The sequence below is a fragment of the Ursus arctos genome, unplaced genomic scaffold (genome assembly GCF_023065955.2).
Source record: "Ursus arctos isolate Adak ecotype North America unplaced genomic scaffold, UrsArc2.0 scaffold_8, whole genome shotgun sequence".
Lineage (NCBI taxonomy): Eukaryota > Metazoa > Chordata > Mammalia > Carnivora > Ursidae > Ursus > Ursus arctos.
In genome coordinates, this window is record NW_026623100.1 from 66,272,875 (window position 1) to 66,287,752 (window position 14,878).

The 14,878-nt window shown below is 54.4% G+C and overlaps 1 protein-coding gene across 2 annotated transcripts in view; it reads left to right on the forward strand.

Annotated features, from left to right (window-relative positions):
• Positions 1–14,878, forward strand: part of DNMT3A (DNA methyltransferase 3 alpha) — a 101,913-nt gene that overhangs the window by 16,851 nt on the left and 70,184 nt on the right. For both annotated transcript variants that reach the window (XM_026520123.4, XM_057309179.1), the window contains exon 2: positions 9,152–9,386. In XM_026520123.4, coding sequence (XP_026375908.1) covers positions 9,324–9,386 — 63 coding nt within the window. In that variant the 5' untranslated portion in view covers positions 9,152–9,323. The remainder of the gene's footprint in view (positions 1–9,151; positions 9,387–14,878) is intronic.

Sequence of the window (14,878 nt, forward strand, 5' to 3'; positions counted from 1 at the left end):
AGTGAAAAAGCAGGTGTGGACCACGGGCCACCTCCGGGGAGGGGAGGACAGAATCTGACCCATTCTCAAGGCTGCCCCAGACAGCAGGCTCTGCCGGGGTTCCCATGGCTAATTCTCACATGGACCCTCAGCCTGGCCACCCTGGGTCCCTGACTCCGAGGGCGTGAGATGCCCATCCGGCTGCTACAGCACGCATGGCTCCTGACAGGGCATCTCCTGCCTTGTCACGCTCAGAATTGCATGCTCCTTTCTGGAAGTCTATACTGGCTCTTTTTAATGCCCAAGGACAACTTCAGCTCCTTACCAGCATCTATTTTGGGTACAAATCTTTTTTTTTTCCCTCCTTGCTTTTGGGGCTGTGTCATGGTAACCATTAGTATGAGCAGAGGAGTCTGATTCAGCTCCTCTCCGCTAGTGTGGCCATCTTCGTGGCAGCAGGTTTGAGGTGATCAGAAATGCTCACACTGGTGGTGCCTTGGCCTCGAGGGTGGTGTGAGAACCACAAGTCATCGTGTTGTGACTCCAGAGCCAGACAGATGGGCTTTGAAGTGGCAACAGGATGGCAGGACTGTTGGCCTGCTGCCCATGGCTTTTGGTATTCTATGTGCAGCTGGTGGTTTGGATGGGAGAGACGTTTCTGGAAGCCAGAGTAATGGTATGATGATGTGCATCTCACTCACGTTGAGAGAGAATGAGCAGTCCAAAGGAGAGATACTCACCCCACCCCCCCAACACACACATCCAGCCCAGTCTTGTGACCGAGAGAGGCTGTGTGGCACAGGGGAAAGACTTGGCAGATAGACATCTCTGTCTAGGAAGCCCTGATCGCTCCCCTCAGCCTTCTACTGGCCCCCAGCTTACCAGTGCCGGAGCTTATCACCACCCTGGGTGGCATGGGGCCCAAGATGACTCTCCTGCCTTCTGTCATCTAGGAGTCATTGGTCCTCCTCCCAAGTTCAAGTGGGAAATTCAGCTCTGAGGCTGTTATCTGTGGACTGGTGTCACAGCAAGGGCGTAGATAGCTGATCTGGGGTACATGCTTAACATGGGTATCCATGACGGAATGCTGCCATGTTTGTAAGGCCTCTGGAGTTAGATGGACCTGGATTCACAATCCTGCTCTGGAACTTTCTCCCTGCACTACCTTGGAGAGGCAATAAACCTCTCTTGGCCTCAGGTTCTCCTTCTATAAGATGGGAATCACAAGAGAACCTACTTCATAAACTTCCCAGGATTGTTGTGAGGCTGAAATGGGACAGGGCATGTCTCTTAGCAAGGGCCTGGCTTATTGTAGGTACTCAGCAAATAGCTGAATGAATGACTGCCACATTGGGCAGGGCACCAAATACTATGATTAGAAGATTGCATTGCTTACCACCCTCCCCCCAACCCCGTCCCCACCGCAGACAGGCCTAACCAGGAAAAGGAGGTTAGCTGGAAACTTCGCTTTCGGACCAATCTGTGCCCAGAGTGAGTATGTCTGCAACAGTCTCATGTTAATTGTAAGAAGACATTGGAAAACTCTGGACTTCAGAGTAGGACAGACCTGGATTTGAATCTGGCTCCACCGTTTAATTATGACCCCGGGCAGCTTTGTTAACCTCTTATATCTCACTTTTCTCATCTGGAAAATGGGGGAAAAATAGTCCCCGCTTCAAAAGGTCAGAGTGAGGCATCAGGATGAACGAGATATTGCGATTGTAAAGCTCTATTCACAGGGGCTGGCACATCGTGGGAGCTTCCCAAGTACAAAGCTGCTGTTTGAGCGATGTACGCTCACAGGCACTCGGGGGATTTCAAGAAAGGAAAGAAAACTGTGGGCTGGATTAGTCAGGGACTAACAGTTGCTAAAATGTATTGTGTATTTTCTTCGTGCCAGGCACCCTTGTAAGCATGTTCAATACATTTCATTTAGATTCTCACAACAGCCCCGTGAAGTGGCTCCTGTTCTTTCCCCCATTTTACAGCTGAGTAAACTGAGGCTGTGGTCCACGGTTTTGCCCCAGGTCTCACAGCTGATGGAGTAACCAGGTCAGTATTTGAACCCACGCAGGAAGAAGCCCTTTAGGAGGCTGAGATTAGCATATGAGTCAGGACTGTCAGCCACAGGGCACAGACTCACTCACACCCAAATACGGAAAGGCTCCCATGACGGGGAGGTTCAGAGATGCCCTGCGACCAGGTACACAGAGTCGGGGACCCAGACAATGACCACAGTTTGCCATCCCTCTATCTTCAGCCCTTTGTTCTCAGGCAAGCCCTCCCCCGCAGGCAGTCGCTCCTGACTCACATCCTATCCTGTAGCATCTTTCCATTGCACCCCCACGGGCCTGGGAGGTGTCTGATTGGCTCTGCCTGGTCACGTGCTCACTCTGCCTGGGGTGAGGTGCGGGGGGGGGGGGGGTCAGGCAAATACCAGGTAGCTGGAAACAAGCAAAGTCCACGAGGAGAAAAGTAGACTTCACATGGAGGGGAGAAGGAGGGCCTGCTACAGAGATGGTCAGATGTTTTCCAGCAGTGCAGATCGAGGGCTGGAGGTGGAGTGCAAGGGGCTCTTACGGCCCTGACGTTAGGATTGTTCTCGATGGAGCAAGGATTTAGGTTTGGGGCAATGCTGGTTTTGCTTCTGGAAGAGAAAATACTTCTGTGCAGCCCCTAGTTGAGGTGACACAGTGGGGTGACAGTGTCAGTGCTGGTTGGGGCAGGCTTGGAGGGGAAACTTGGGGTGATCAGCGGGGGAGGTGCTGATGAGGTCGGTGGGAATGGTGGGGTGTGGGGGGATAGTGGTGGGGGCAGGGGTGGCAGGTGACGTGGCTCGGTTGGCTGAACTGCAGGTCTCTGGCTGAGGTGGGCTGTTGCGTGAGCCGGCGTCATGGCTAGGGATGTAGGCAGCAGTGGGGGGCACACTATGCACTGGGAGATATGAAACGTTTGGTGAGGGGGGGTGGCGGGGCGGGGAGGGAGGTACCACTTCTGTAGCTGGTGATGGAACTCTGTGTGGGTGTGAGGAGCTCGCTGGTCATGGTTATGCTGTGGGATGTGATGGTTTCAGAGAGCAACAGTGGTGGAAGGGCTGAGCTGCGCTCAGAGAGGAGGATGGAAGCCATACCCAACCAATGGTTGCCGTGGGGAGGTAAGAGCTCCTTCCCATCCCCATTCTGTCTTTTAAATTTTTCTTTTCTATTTCCTCACGGTAGAACATGCATATCATTTAAGACGGCAGTACCAACATCTCTTCCCCAGAGGGACGCTCCCATCCTCTTCCTCTTCTCAGAGGCCACCACTTGGAGCTGCTGCTTCTAGCAATTTTACATCTCGCGTTTCTGAGGAATGTGCATCTTTTTGATCCTTCATTTTAGACATTTCCCATTGATTTCCTATTTAGTCAATAAGAACGGAGCTCTCCTACATGGCCACACTTTCCCCTCCTAAATAGCTCTAAATAGTGGTGGGCATATCGTTTCTTTCAGAAATGTTTGCTGACCTCGACATATTCATCTATTCACATACACATGAATTCACGTGTGTATACTCATGTTGTAGGCTGTGTAGTGCCTCACGCCCCAAGACGGACACATCCTCATCCCCTGAACCTGTAAATATGTTACCCTTATGTAGCTAGAGGGACTTTGCAGTTAAAGATCTTGAGGTGGGGGAGATAATCCTGCAGTATCTGGGGGCCCAGTGTCATCACAAGGGGCTTTAGAAACGCACAACAAACGCAGGAGAGACCGAGGAGTTAGGGAGGGGAGCGGGGTCAGAGTCATGCGATGGGGGAAAGCCTGGCCGTTGCTGGCTCTGGGGCTGGATGGGGCCAGGAGCCACGGCGTGTGAGCAGCCTTTCGGAGCTGAAAAAGTCAAGGGAATGGATTCTTCCTAGAGCCTCCAGAGGAGAAGGCAGCCCTGCCAACACCGTGATGTGCAGCCCGGTGACATGAACCATTTTGAACTTCTGATTCCCAGAGCTGCAACGGAGCAGATTTGTGTTGTTTTAAGCCCTTAATTTTGTGGTAAGTTATAAGAGCAGCTGCAGGAAGTTTCTATGTGTCTATATGTATATACACACACATCCACATGCATTACATATGTGTGTATATACACACACACACATAGTTGTTAAATCAATTAATGCAGCTGTGTTCACAGCCAGGCCTTACAGTAGCCTGCAAGAGTTTCCTTTCTTTATTTCCCCAGAAGTTAATAATGACCTTGTTTCTTCATCTGCCTTATTTTCTTTGTACGTTCTGCTGATTGCTGCCTCACCTTCTGACAGCTGTCAGCGGAGCTCTCTGCAAGGGCAGTCACATCAAGTATGACATGTTTCAGTTCCAGTTCTCCAGTTTCTGCTGTCTGGGTGTGGGACGTGTCGTAGCGGCCATCCTGGGACTTCCTTTTGTGGTCCTCCTTGGCATTCCCTTTGCCCTCTTTCTGGTTGGAGTTCATGTTTTCTGGATCTCGTGTCTTCCTCTTGTTTGGTTTACTCCCCCTCCTAGAGCACGTGGTCCAGGACAGGTACCTGTCAATATCTGAATCCATTCAGTTCCCGAGTTTGGATGACAGAGTGCAAACAGTGAGAGACACCTGTGGTTTTGTCGGATTTAAAAGACCCTTTGGTGGTCGCGGGCATGGCGACCACGACACTCAACAGACCGGAGCCTTGAGTCACAGTGCTTAGATCTGAACAGTGGCCCTCGATGCCTTCATCTGACCTCTTTTCACCTTAATCCTGGAGAATCCCTTCCTTTGTCTCGTGTGTCTTAGAGGACATCTCGCGGTTCCTGAGAAAGGAGCGTCTGAAAATATCTTTATTCTACTATCGCACCTAAATGATGATTAGGCTGCATAAAGAATTCTAATGGGAGAATTATTTTAAGAATTCCGAAGGTATTGGTCCTTTGTCTTCTTGCTTTCCACATTCACGTTGAGCAGTCTGAAGCCATTCTGGTTCCTGAAACTCTGTATGTCACTCTTTTCTCCCTCTGTGCAAGTCTGTAGGAACTGCTCTTTGTGCCAGTGTTCTGAAATTTCACAGTGACGTGCCTTGTTGTGGGTCTGCTGCCGTGCAGTGGGCCTTTTCAACTGGGCCACTAGTGTCTTGCAGTTCTGGGAAATTCTCTTGCACTCTTTCATTGGTAATGTTCCCCCGTTTTTTTAATTTTCTGTAACTCTTGCTTTTCAGATATGGAAACTTCCGGACCAGTCCTCTCTCTTTTCCATCCTCTCCACTTTTCATTTTTCTTTTTGAGGTACCCTTTGCGTTGAGTTTCACATCTTTAGCATGGTTTGTATTTCTACGGACCTTTTTTGTTCTTTGGATCCTCTTTTTAAACAGCACCACGTCCTTGTTTCATGAATGTAGTATCTTCTCTGTGCGCGACGTGTGTCTTTTCCAAGTTGGGTTTTGGTTTGGTTTGGTTTGTTTGTTCTTGTCTCTATTGTCCAAGTCAGAGGCCTCCCCAGCTGTCTGCTGGTCCATGGTTATGCTGTATAGGACTAAGAAGAGGGGACTGGAAGGCTGATTGGGAGTTCTGTGTGTGATGGTGAAGCTTGCTTCCTGGCAGGTCCACACTGGTTGACCCACACAAGCCATTTGGACACCATCTGGGTTCTGGGGGCAGCCTCTATATCCGTAGGCCTTTCCTCTCAGACTGGTAAGATTCTCCAGAGAAGAAGGTAAGGGTCTGGCTGCCCGGGGTCGAGGAGCCCAGTGGGGGAAGAGCTGGGGGCACTCAACATCAGCATTGAAAATAACCTTCATCTCCTTGATTTTGATCTTTTACCTTTGCTCTCAGCTGTGCCAGTCAGCTCTGTACAAAGACCCTGTGTTTTGTGCTCCCCAGAAGGTAAACCTTCAGACTTCTGGGGGAGGGGGTCTAGGGCTTTTCCTTCTTTCATTCAGTCTGCTTAATTTTCACACATGGGTCCTCTCCACCCCTGGCCTGGGAGGTACCTGGTGCCCTTGCCTCCAGTGTCTTTGAAGGATTCCTGTTATAAATTTGGTTTGTTTTGATTTGATTTTGATTTGAAAGCAGTTTTGTCTGAAATCTGGCCATTGCAAGTCTGCTTTCCAGACCCCAAAATTTCGTTGGTGGTGTCTCCTCTTTGTTCAGCCCACTCGTGTGACTGTACGTCTTTAAAAAAGCTTTCTACTAAGTTGGATTTAGAAGGCAGTGAAACTGGGTGTGCGTATTCAAAATCCCAGTCCTTTTTCCACAACAGTTTTGTAATTGGAGTAGTAATAATGGTGACCGTGTCAGTTGTGATACCAAGAATTTTTTATGATGTGGGATTCCTTGAACGTTTGTGAAAGTTATTGTTAGAAACATTATTTATGGCCCCTGTGGCCATTAGAAGTATCAAGGAGGAAATAAAAGCTGCCTGTCATGGTGGTAGGGTTTTTGGCATGGGTTTTTCTTTGGTGGTGGTTCTTGTGGTACAGCCCTTGGCGTGGGTGAAGAGGATGCTTCAGTGCCAGAAGCAGCAGAGCCATGCTTGGCGAAGGACCATCATGGTGGGCACAGGCTGCTGTGTTGGGACTGTGGGCCTTGGGGCAGGTCCCTCCCCTCAGAAGGGCTGCTGGAGACAAGGAAGCTTCTAGAGCCAGGTAGGGAGCGCTGTGTCAAGTCCTGGACCACGGCCACCACAGTGGGCCCCTGGCGTTGTGCAGCGCGTAGCCTGCCTGGGCATATGCTGGATGGTTTTAGATAATGCGGGGTGACTCTGAGGAACACTTTCTGACAGATCTGTTCCACCGAGGAACACAAAGGAACCTACAGACTGACCCAGGTCAGCTGAATTTGCCTGGAGGCTAGCGCACGCAGCTCTGATATCGGGGGATACGTGGGAGAAGGGGAGGAGGAAAGAGCATTTCCCTTCCTTTCCGGGGTGTCTGCCCTCAGGGTCAATGCCTTGTGATGTTCTGCTTTTCCCTCCTACTTCCTTCCTCTTCTCGCTGGCAATCAGAGGTTCTCTGAAAGTGTTTGTTTTTTTTTTTTCTCACAGAAGCTCCCTGGATATTTCTAGGCCTCAGGCAGTGCTGAGACAAACATCTGGCAGAGGTTATCTGCCTGTATTTTGTGCCCGGGTCTTCATGGACTCCATGCTGGGGCTCTGGGGCTCCTAAAGGTGTCCCAGCCTTGTCTGCTTCTCCCCTTTGCCCTTGGCGCCCCCAATAGCTTGGCAGGGCAGGGCTAGAAGACGCCTTGTAGATCATGTAGTCCAACTCGCCCATTTCATGGATGAGGAAGCTGAGGGCGGGAGGCCCTAGTCAGGACTAGAACGCCCATCTGCTGACTCCGGGTTCAATGTTCTTTCCAACCAGACTCTGCCTGTCTTAGCTTCCACATCTTTTTGCAGGCTTTGATGTGGGGGGTGGGAGGCCATTGGACATGTTTGCGCTAACAAGCTGTGTGTGGGTTTGAAGGGGAATTGCTGGCTGGTAATGGAGGGAAGGCTCATGGAGTTCTGGGTTGGACCAGTTCTCTAACGGACTCTCAAGAGTTGTTTCTGTGCCGTGGTGTGAGTTGGGGGACACAGCTTCACAGAGACCGCCCTCAGAGCTTTAGTGAGAGAGATCTGGGTTCAGGCCTCCGCTCTGACTCTGGAATACGGACAAATCCTAATCTTTTTGAGTTTGAGGTTCCACTGCAAGCGGGGGATAGTAATCGTACTAGTAGCTGCCCGCAGGCAGGCAGGCCGGCCTGTCACGTGCTTAGCACCGCGTCTGACACGTAAAGCAACACTCTCTGTTGCCGTCTGCGCACGCACGCGTGTACTGGGGCAGCAGACGTGCGTGGAGCCCAGTAGGGGGCTGCGCTGAGAAGTTGCACCTGGAGTTTGCTCAGGGCTCACCTGTGGGGCTTGGCGCACCCTCAGCCCGGTGAGGTTTTAACTTACAGCCCCTCCTGTCCTGGCCCAAAGGAGGCTCCTCCCAGTGCCAGTCTCCCCCTCTGCACCCGAGGCAGAGCCCACCTCCCTGCGAAGCCAAGTCCCTGGGGAAGGGGCTGTGCCCGTGGGAGACCCAAGCCTGTGCTTTCTCCAGTGCCTGGTTTTCCAGGGAGCCTTGGCTGGAGGGGGATGGGAGAAGAAGCCCAAGAGGGAGGGGAAGCCGGGGAAGCAGAACGGGAACTGGAAGGGGAAGGGTGTGGGTGGGCCCAGATCCAGTGCCTCCCACTTTCCTTCTCCTGCCAATCCCCTCCCTGCAGGCGGGTGCACTGGAGGCAGGGGCTTGGCCCGTGTTTCCTCCTGGGGGGTGGGGAACCGAGAACTCAGTGTCTCCGAGCAGAGGGGGTTGAATCTGCAACACCCCCACCCCTAGCTGAGGCCTGCGGCAGGGGCTTTGTTATTTTACTGGCTTGAGGCCCACACCTGAAGCAGGGAAGATGAAAAGCCCCTAAAATTAAGCTGTGTGGGTGCGGAAGGCCCCCTCAAGCCCCCCAGTTTCCCGAGGCAAATGGGGCCGATTTGTGGGGTGGGGGGGAGAGCAGCCTCTGGTCCGCCCTCAGCGTGGCCTTGGCTGTGGCCTCTCCCCACCAGGACGTCCTCTCAACAGCACTGCAGACCTAGGCCTTCAGCCTGGCCGCAGCCCGAGTTCAACCTCAGCTTTCTCTGGGCCCAGGCGCTGGTCCTAAAGTGAGGTGACATTCATTTCACTACATCCTGTGACTGCAGCTCACTTCCTCCACGTGGTGGGAGCGGTGTGGGGGTGGGGGCGTGAGGGGAGGACAGATTAGAAGGAAAATGTAGCAGGGCTGGGGACCTCTGGGATTTCCCAGGGGGTGGCTGGGTGGGAGGAAGGGTGCGGGAAGCTTTCAAAGGAGAGAACAGAAGTGAATGAAGAGAAGGGAGGAGGCAGGAGGCAGTTGGAAGGCCCAGAAGTGGCACCCACTGCCACAGCAACGCGGAGGCCCGGGGAGACTGTGGCCGCCGCGGAGGCAGGAGGCGGCCCTGAGGGAAGCCAGGCAGTACCCTGCCAGCTGAGTCGGCCTCGGTTTCCCCCGCTCTCTGGCGTGCCAGGCTGGCCCGAGCTGCCGGTGAGCTTGGGAAGAGGAGTGAGGTCCGAGTTGCTTGGGGCTGAGGGGGGAGGAGTGTCAGGTGGGGCCTGGGTTGGGGGTGCCCTGCCCTGCTGACCCCTCTTGTCTTCCCCCCACAGGTGGAGCCACTGGAAGCCCACACCCCAGGCAGCCGGAGTCAGAGTTTCACCGGGATCTATGTCTAAGTTCTAACTCTTGCTTACAAAGACCACGATAATTCCTTCCCCAAAGCCCAGCAGCCCCCCAGCCCCGCGCAGCCCCAGCCTGCCTCCCACCGCCCAGCTGCCCGCAATGCCCTCCAGCGGCCCCGGGGACACCAGCAGCTCCGCTCCGGAGCGGGAGGAGGACCGCAAGGTGAGCGGCTGGCTCTGCCCAGGACCCCCTGGCCCCAGCCCTGGGACGGGGAGAGGGAGGGCCCGTCCCCAAGTAATGACAGCTCCCTCTGAGCGCTGGACTGTTCACCTCAGCCTTCACACTGGGCGGTGGGGAGGGCTGATGTCCCTGTTAGAGCCATGGTTTGTAGAGGTTTGGTCTTGGGGGTACGGCGGGAATTTGAAGCACATAGTCAGGCTCTAGTACCCAGGCTTTTAACTCTCCTGGTGTTTAAGTAGAGGTTCAAGCCCCGGGTCTCTATGGTGTTGGGGGACAGCCCAGCAGAGTGTCCCCAAACCCAGATTCCTCTCTGGATTGGCCTCTACCAGCTCTGTGTCCTCATGTGGGTCCCTTCACCTGTCTTAGCTGCCTCTGCTTCCCCAGAGTATTCAATAGCTTCCGGGAGGCCAAAGACAAAGACAAGTTTGGGGAGGCTTAGTAGATAGGAGGCCGCGTGAGGGCTCCCCCTCTCAGAGTGCCAGGCACACTGTGACACCAGTCATCCTGGAGATGATGATTTCCTGCCCCTCACCCCCACCCCGGTTTCTGAATGTCACTTCTGACCATGGAGCCAATGACATCCTTGTTCTCAGAGCCCCCTGCAGGGTGAGCTCAGCACTCTCTGCTGAACTCCAGAATGGGCCTGAATCAAAGGAGATCCCCGCAGATCCGTAGGGATTCCTGCTCGGTCCCAATAGGCTGCCTTGGGACCATGCCAAGCTGTGTCCACCTATAGGCAAAGCCACCCTGAACCCCCCAAATCGGGCTCTATTTTCGCTGTCTGGCAGTGAGATGGTAAACCCCACCACCACCTTTCTGGAGAAGCTATGCAGCTATGGGTCTTTCTGGGGTGTCCTATCTGTTGTGCTCTGGTCCCCACAGTTCTCTCTGCCTGTTACCCTTTTTCTGAGTAGGAGGGAGGGGTGGTGAGGCTCGGGGGGTATAGTTTGTCCTTCTGGACACCTGGCAGCAGGTATGGGCCCCCTGGGCACTGCAAGGAGTGTCCCATCTGCTTGCCCACCATCAGGGACAGCTCTGAGACCCGCCCCCTGCTTATCCTCCCCAATGTGCCCCCACGCGTGCTCAGCTCCTTCCTGGGTTCCCTCAGCCTTACAGCCTGTTTTTGTTCTCTGAGTGATTTCCAGCCAGTTGGTTCTCGGGAACAACCCTTGAAATAAGTGGGGCAAGGACAGATGGCCTTAGTTTACAGATGAGGAAGCTGAGCCCGGCCACTCAGTGGTGGGTCCAGATGAGAGCCCGGTGGATCAGAACCTTTCCCGCCAGCCCACCTGTGTCAGTCCTTGTGTGGACACACACGTGGGTGTGTGCACGAAACCCGGTCACCTGCCTTCCCAGCTTGGAATTATGCGAATGCCCTAGCGGGTGGTGTGTACCCAGGGAGCTGGGGAGAAAGTACTTGCCATGGCCTGCTGAGCCAGGCTCCTAGGGGCCACGGGTCCCCTTCTTTCTGACCCCACAGAAAAAGAACAAGTAGTCCAGGTTATCCCACGGGCCTTCTGAGCTACTCCTGTCTCAGGCAGCCATCGGGCCACACCCTGCCGCCACAGAGTCAGGGCCACCTGTGCTCTTGAGTGGAGGCTCTGGGTAATTCCTTTCCTCCATCGGGTCTGTTTTGCTCCTCTGTCGGATTAGGTGACCTTGACCTCCCTACCCGCTCTGATGCCCCGGCTGGTGCTGACAGAGCTCTGTGTCCACACACCTGCGGTTGGTGGTCGGCTGCCCCCCACAGGTGGGGAAGGTGGGGACAGTCGGGCCAAGCTTCTCTTGTTACCGGACAGTGCTGCCCTAGATAGCAGAGCCGCTGGCTCCCTCGCACGGAAAGCAGCAGAGCAGGCTTTCTGTTCTGACAGTTTAAGATAGAGAAAGAGCGCTGGATGGAGTCAGAAGCCCCAGGTCCCAGGCCCGAGGACGCCACTTCCTGGAGATGTGACTTCAGGCCATCTGGGTTTGCGTTTGCTCAGCTGTAAAGTGGGGATAGTAACTCTAGCTGTGCCTGTTTTACAGGGTGGTTGTGGAAGTCAGATGAGGTCATGGGCATGGAAATGCCCTGCAAACAGCAAAGTCTGGTCCAATTATGAGGGATTACGACTGCTATTATTATCTACCCATAGTAACTGTTCTGGCTCATGCGGCAACAAACACACACCCAGGCCCAGATCCTCGTGCTGATAGAGCGGGCTGATAGACGGGGCCGGGCTCGGCCGGCGCTCCTCCCCAGCCGCCCACGCCCGCGGTGCGCATGCTGGCTCACCTGGCACACCTCCCTGGCACCTCTGGGCTGGCTCCCGCAGCTCCGGGGAGCCGCCCGGGGAGGGCGGGTAGAGACACTGACAGCCGCCCACAGCAGCCAGAGAGAGCCAGGCCTGGGGCAGAGGAGCCATGTCACTGCAGAGGGGGACAATGGGCGTGGGCTGCAGCCCAAGGAGTCTGGCAGAGTTGCCAGGGGCACCTGGCACTAAGGAACTGTTTGGTGAGCCAGAGGGAAGGGGTGTGGCCACCCACTGGCCCCTGCTCCGTGGGCCCCACGTGTCCCTCCAGCCTCCTTCCCGGCCATGCCTCCCCGTACCTTCCACTCCGGTACTTCCTGGAGCCGCCAGCCCTTTGTTTATGCCCCTTCCTCTGCCTGGTGTGCCCTTTCCCTAATTTTCACTGCTCCTCTCTGATCAGAGCCCTTGCTTCCTTTGGTCTGCCTTGAATTACAGTTTGTAGGGGACCCGGGGTTTTCAAAATGTGACCCCTGAACCAGCAGCATCCAGTGGTACCTGGAAAGGTTAGAAATGCCAATCAGAGCTTCTGGGGCTGGGGCCCAGCAGTCCATGTTTTAACCAGGCCTCTAGGGCATCTGAAAAGGACTGGCGTGGATAACAGGCAGCCCCGCTGCTGCCCCTGCAGGGCCCGGCCTGACTAGCACAGAGTAGGTGCTCAGGAAGTGGCTAGGGTAGGAAGAAAAATGAGAGTGGTAAGACCCCTCCACAGGAGAACAGCCTGGGGGCTGGATCCGGCAGGCTGGGTGTGGAGCCAGGGGTGAGAGCCGAGGAGCACGTTTATGGCTGGGAGTGCAGGGAGGTCTGCCCAGCATCCCTTCTCCCCATGGCCTCCCCTACCCTGCCATCCATATGTTGGAGGGGGAGGGAGCTACTGGGGAGGCTGGGACAATGCAGGTTTTGGGGGAGCTGAGTGCTGGGGTTCTCGCCAGGCTGGGTCAGCTGGGGAAATGTGGCCACAGTGAAGGGAGGGGGAGCTGGCCTTATGGGAGATGGGTGGGGAGGTAAAGAGCAGGGAGGCCAGGAGCGGGGGGTGGGGTGTCAGGCCCTGCATGGACGGGAGGGGAGGGGCAGAGGGAATAGGAAAGGGGACCAAGAGCATTCCAACCTTGGGGCTAGAAGGGCCTCCTCAGATCCCCAAATATGAATCAGTGCCTGGCCAAGAGTCCAAGCCCCAGGCTGGGCCCCCGATCGTGCGGCTCCCCTCTTTCTTTCCTCTGGCCTCAGAAGCACAACAGCCAAGCTGCACCGAGTGCTGCTGTCTGCCAGGTGCTAGTTCGAGCTCTGTGCTCACGTGGTTTTATTTCACCCTTACTGTTGCTCCGTAAGGTCGGCTCTGTTTTTCAGCACTCTGTCTTGGTAACCGCCGAATGGATGCTTAGAGACGTGAGGTCATTTGCCTAAGGTCACACAGCTAGTGAGTGGCTCCTCTGGGGGCATAGCGCTCAGGCAGGCTGCCCCCTGTAGGAAGAGGTTCCCCCCCCCCCACCTTGATGCTCCACAGTCCTGCTCACACTGCTTCTCCTGGAGGTTCAAGGATGTTTATCTAGACTGGAAGTTGGGACGGTCAGGGAATGCTTTACTTGGTGTGAGCGCTCTTGCCCCAGGGTGATTGGGGGCGCTTCATCTCCATTAAGAATTCACACACAGGGGCGCCTGGGTGGCACACCGGTTAAGCGTCTGCCTTCTGCTCAGGGCGTGATCCCAGCCTTATGGGATCGAGCCCCACATCAGGCTCCTCCGCTATGAGCCTGCTTCTTCCTCTCCCACTCCCCCTGCTTGTGTTCCCTCTCTCGCTGGCTGTCTCTATCTCTGTCAAATAAATAAATAAAATCTTAAAAAAAAAAAAAAAGAATTCACATACAAGCCTAGTATACACACATACACATACACACACACACACCCACTCCAGATGCATACTCTTCAATGAAGGCAGTGCCATGGTCGCGCTGCTCCTTACCATTCCTCCCTCCCCGCCTACATGCCTCTCTCCCTCCTGCATGCATTGTTTCTCTTTTCTCCTCTTCCTCTCTTTCCTTCCAGGTACCTTTCCAGGTACCTGGCACATAGTGGGGCTCCGCAGGTCTGGCAGATGAGCTGAATAAACATCCCTGGAGGACCTAGTCAAGGAAAGGGGATAGGAAGATACAAGTCGTGGCTGCCATCCAGAGGACAGCTGGGGAGTACAAGCAATGGCAGGGGGTGTGGATTCGTGCTGGGCGAGCACAGCAAGTGTGCCTGTGTGCATGTGCGTGTGTGGACACGTGTGTGTGTGTGTGTGTGTGTGTGTGTGGCCAGTGCTGTGGCTGGGCTTGTTCCTCCTCACCCAAGGCCAACCTGGAGGCCTGACAGGTGCCAGCTTCCCTTGGGCACTCACTACTTCCTGCGGTCAGCACACAGGCTCGAGGGCGCCCTGGGTGGGCTTCTCCCAGCTCCACTCTCCGCCGTTCTTGCTGGTCTCTGGGTCCACTGCCTGCTCGGCAGGCTCTGCGTTCATTACACTCAGATGCCCACACACCGTTGCTGAGGGCCGGCTCTTTGCTTTCTGATAGTCGCTATAGAGGTGTTGAAATAGCATCCCTCTTAGTACCTTCAAGCACTGAGAGAAAAGGCAACTGTACCCTTCCCTCTTCGGGAGCCCAGCTAAGGAGAAGGGCGCGTCCATTTTTAGCGGAATCGGCAAGGTGCTTGGGCAGGTGGAGCAGGGGTGGGATGCATGCAGTGTCCGCCCTCGTGCTGACTGGGACCTGTGTTCTCGTGTTCAGATTCTCTCAAGTTCTCTGAGTTAGGAATGACGGGTGTGCCTCAGGGAGCTTGAGGGCTCGGTTCCAGATCACCACCGTAAAGTGAGCGTCGCACTAAAGCAAGTCACACGAATTTTTTTGACTTCCCAGTGCATAAAAGTCATGTTTGTGCTCTTCCAGAGTCTATCAAGTGTGCAATGACATGTCTAAGAAATTTACATACTTTAATTTTAAAATAGTGCTAAAAAATGCTAACCCTCTGAGCTTTCAGCAAGTTGTAATCACTGGTCACCGTAACAGATATAGTAGTAATAATAAGGAAAAAATTGGGAATATTGCAAGAATTACCAGAATGTGACACAGAGACACGAAGCGAGTGAAATGCTGTTTTAAAAGTGGCGCCGATAGACTTGCTGGACGCAGGGTTGCCCCAGACCTTCAGTTC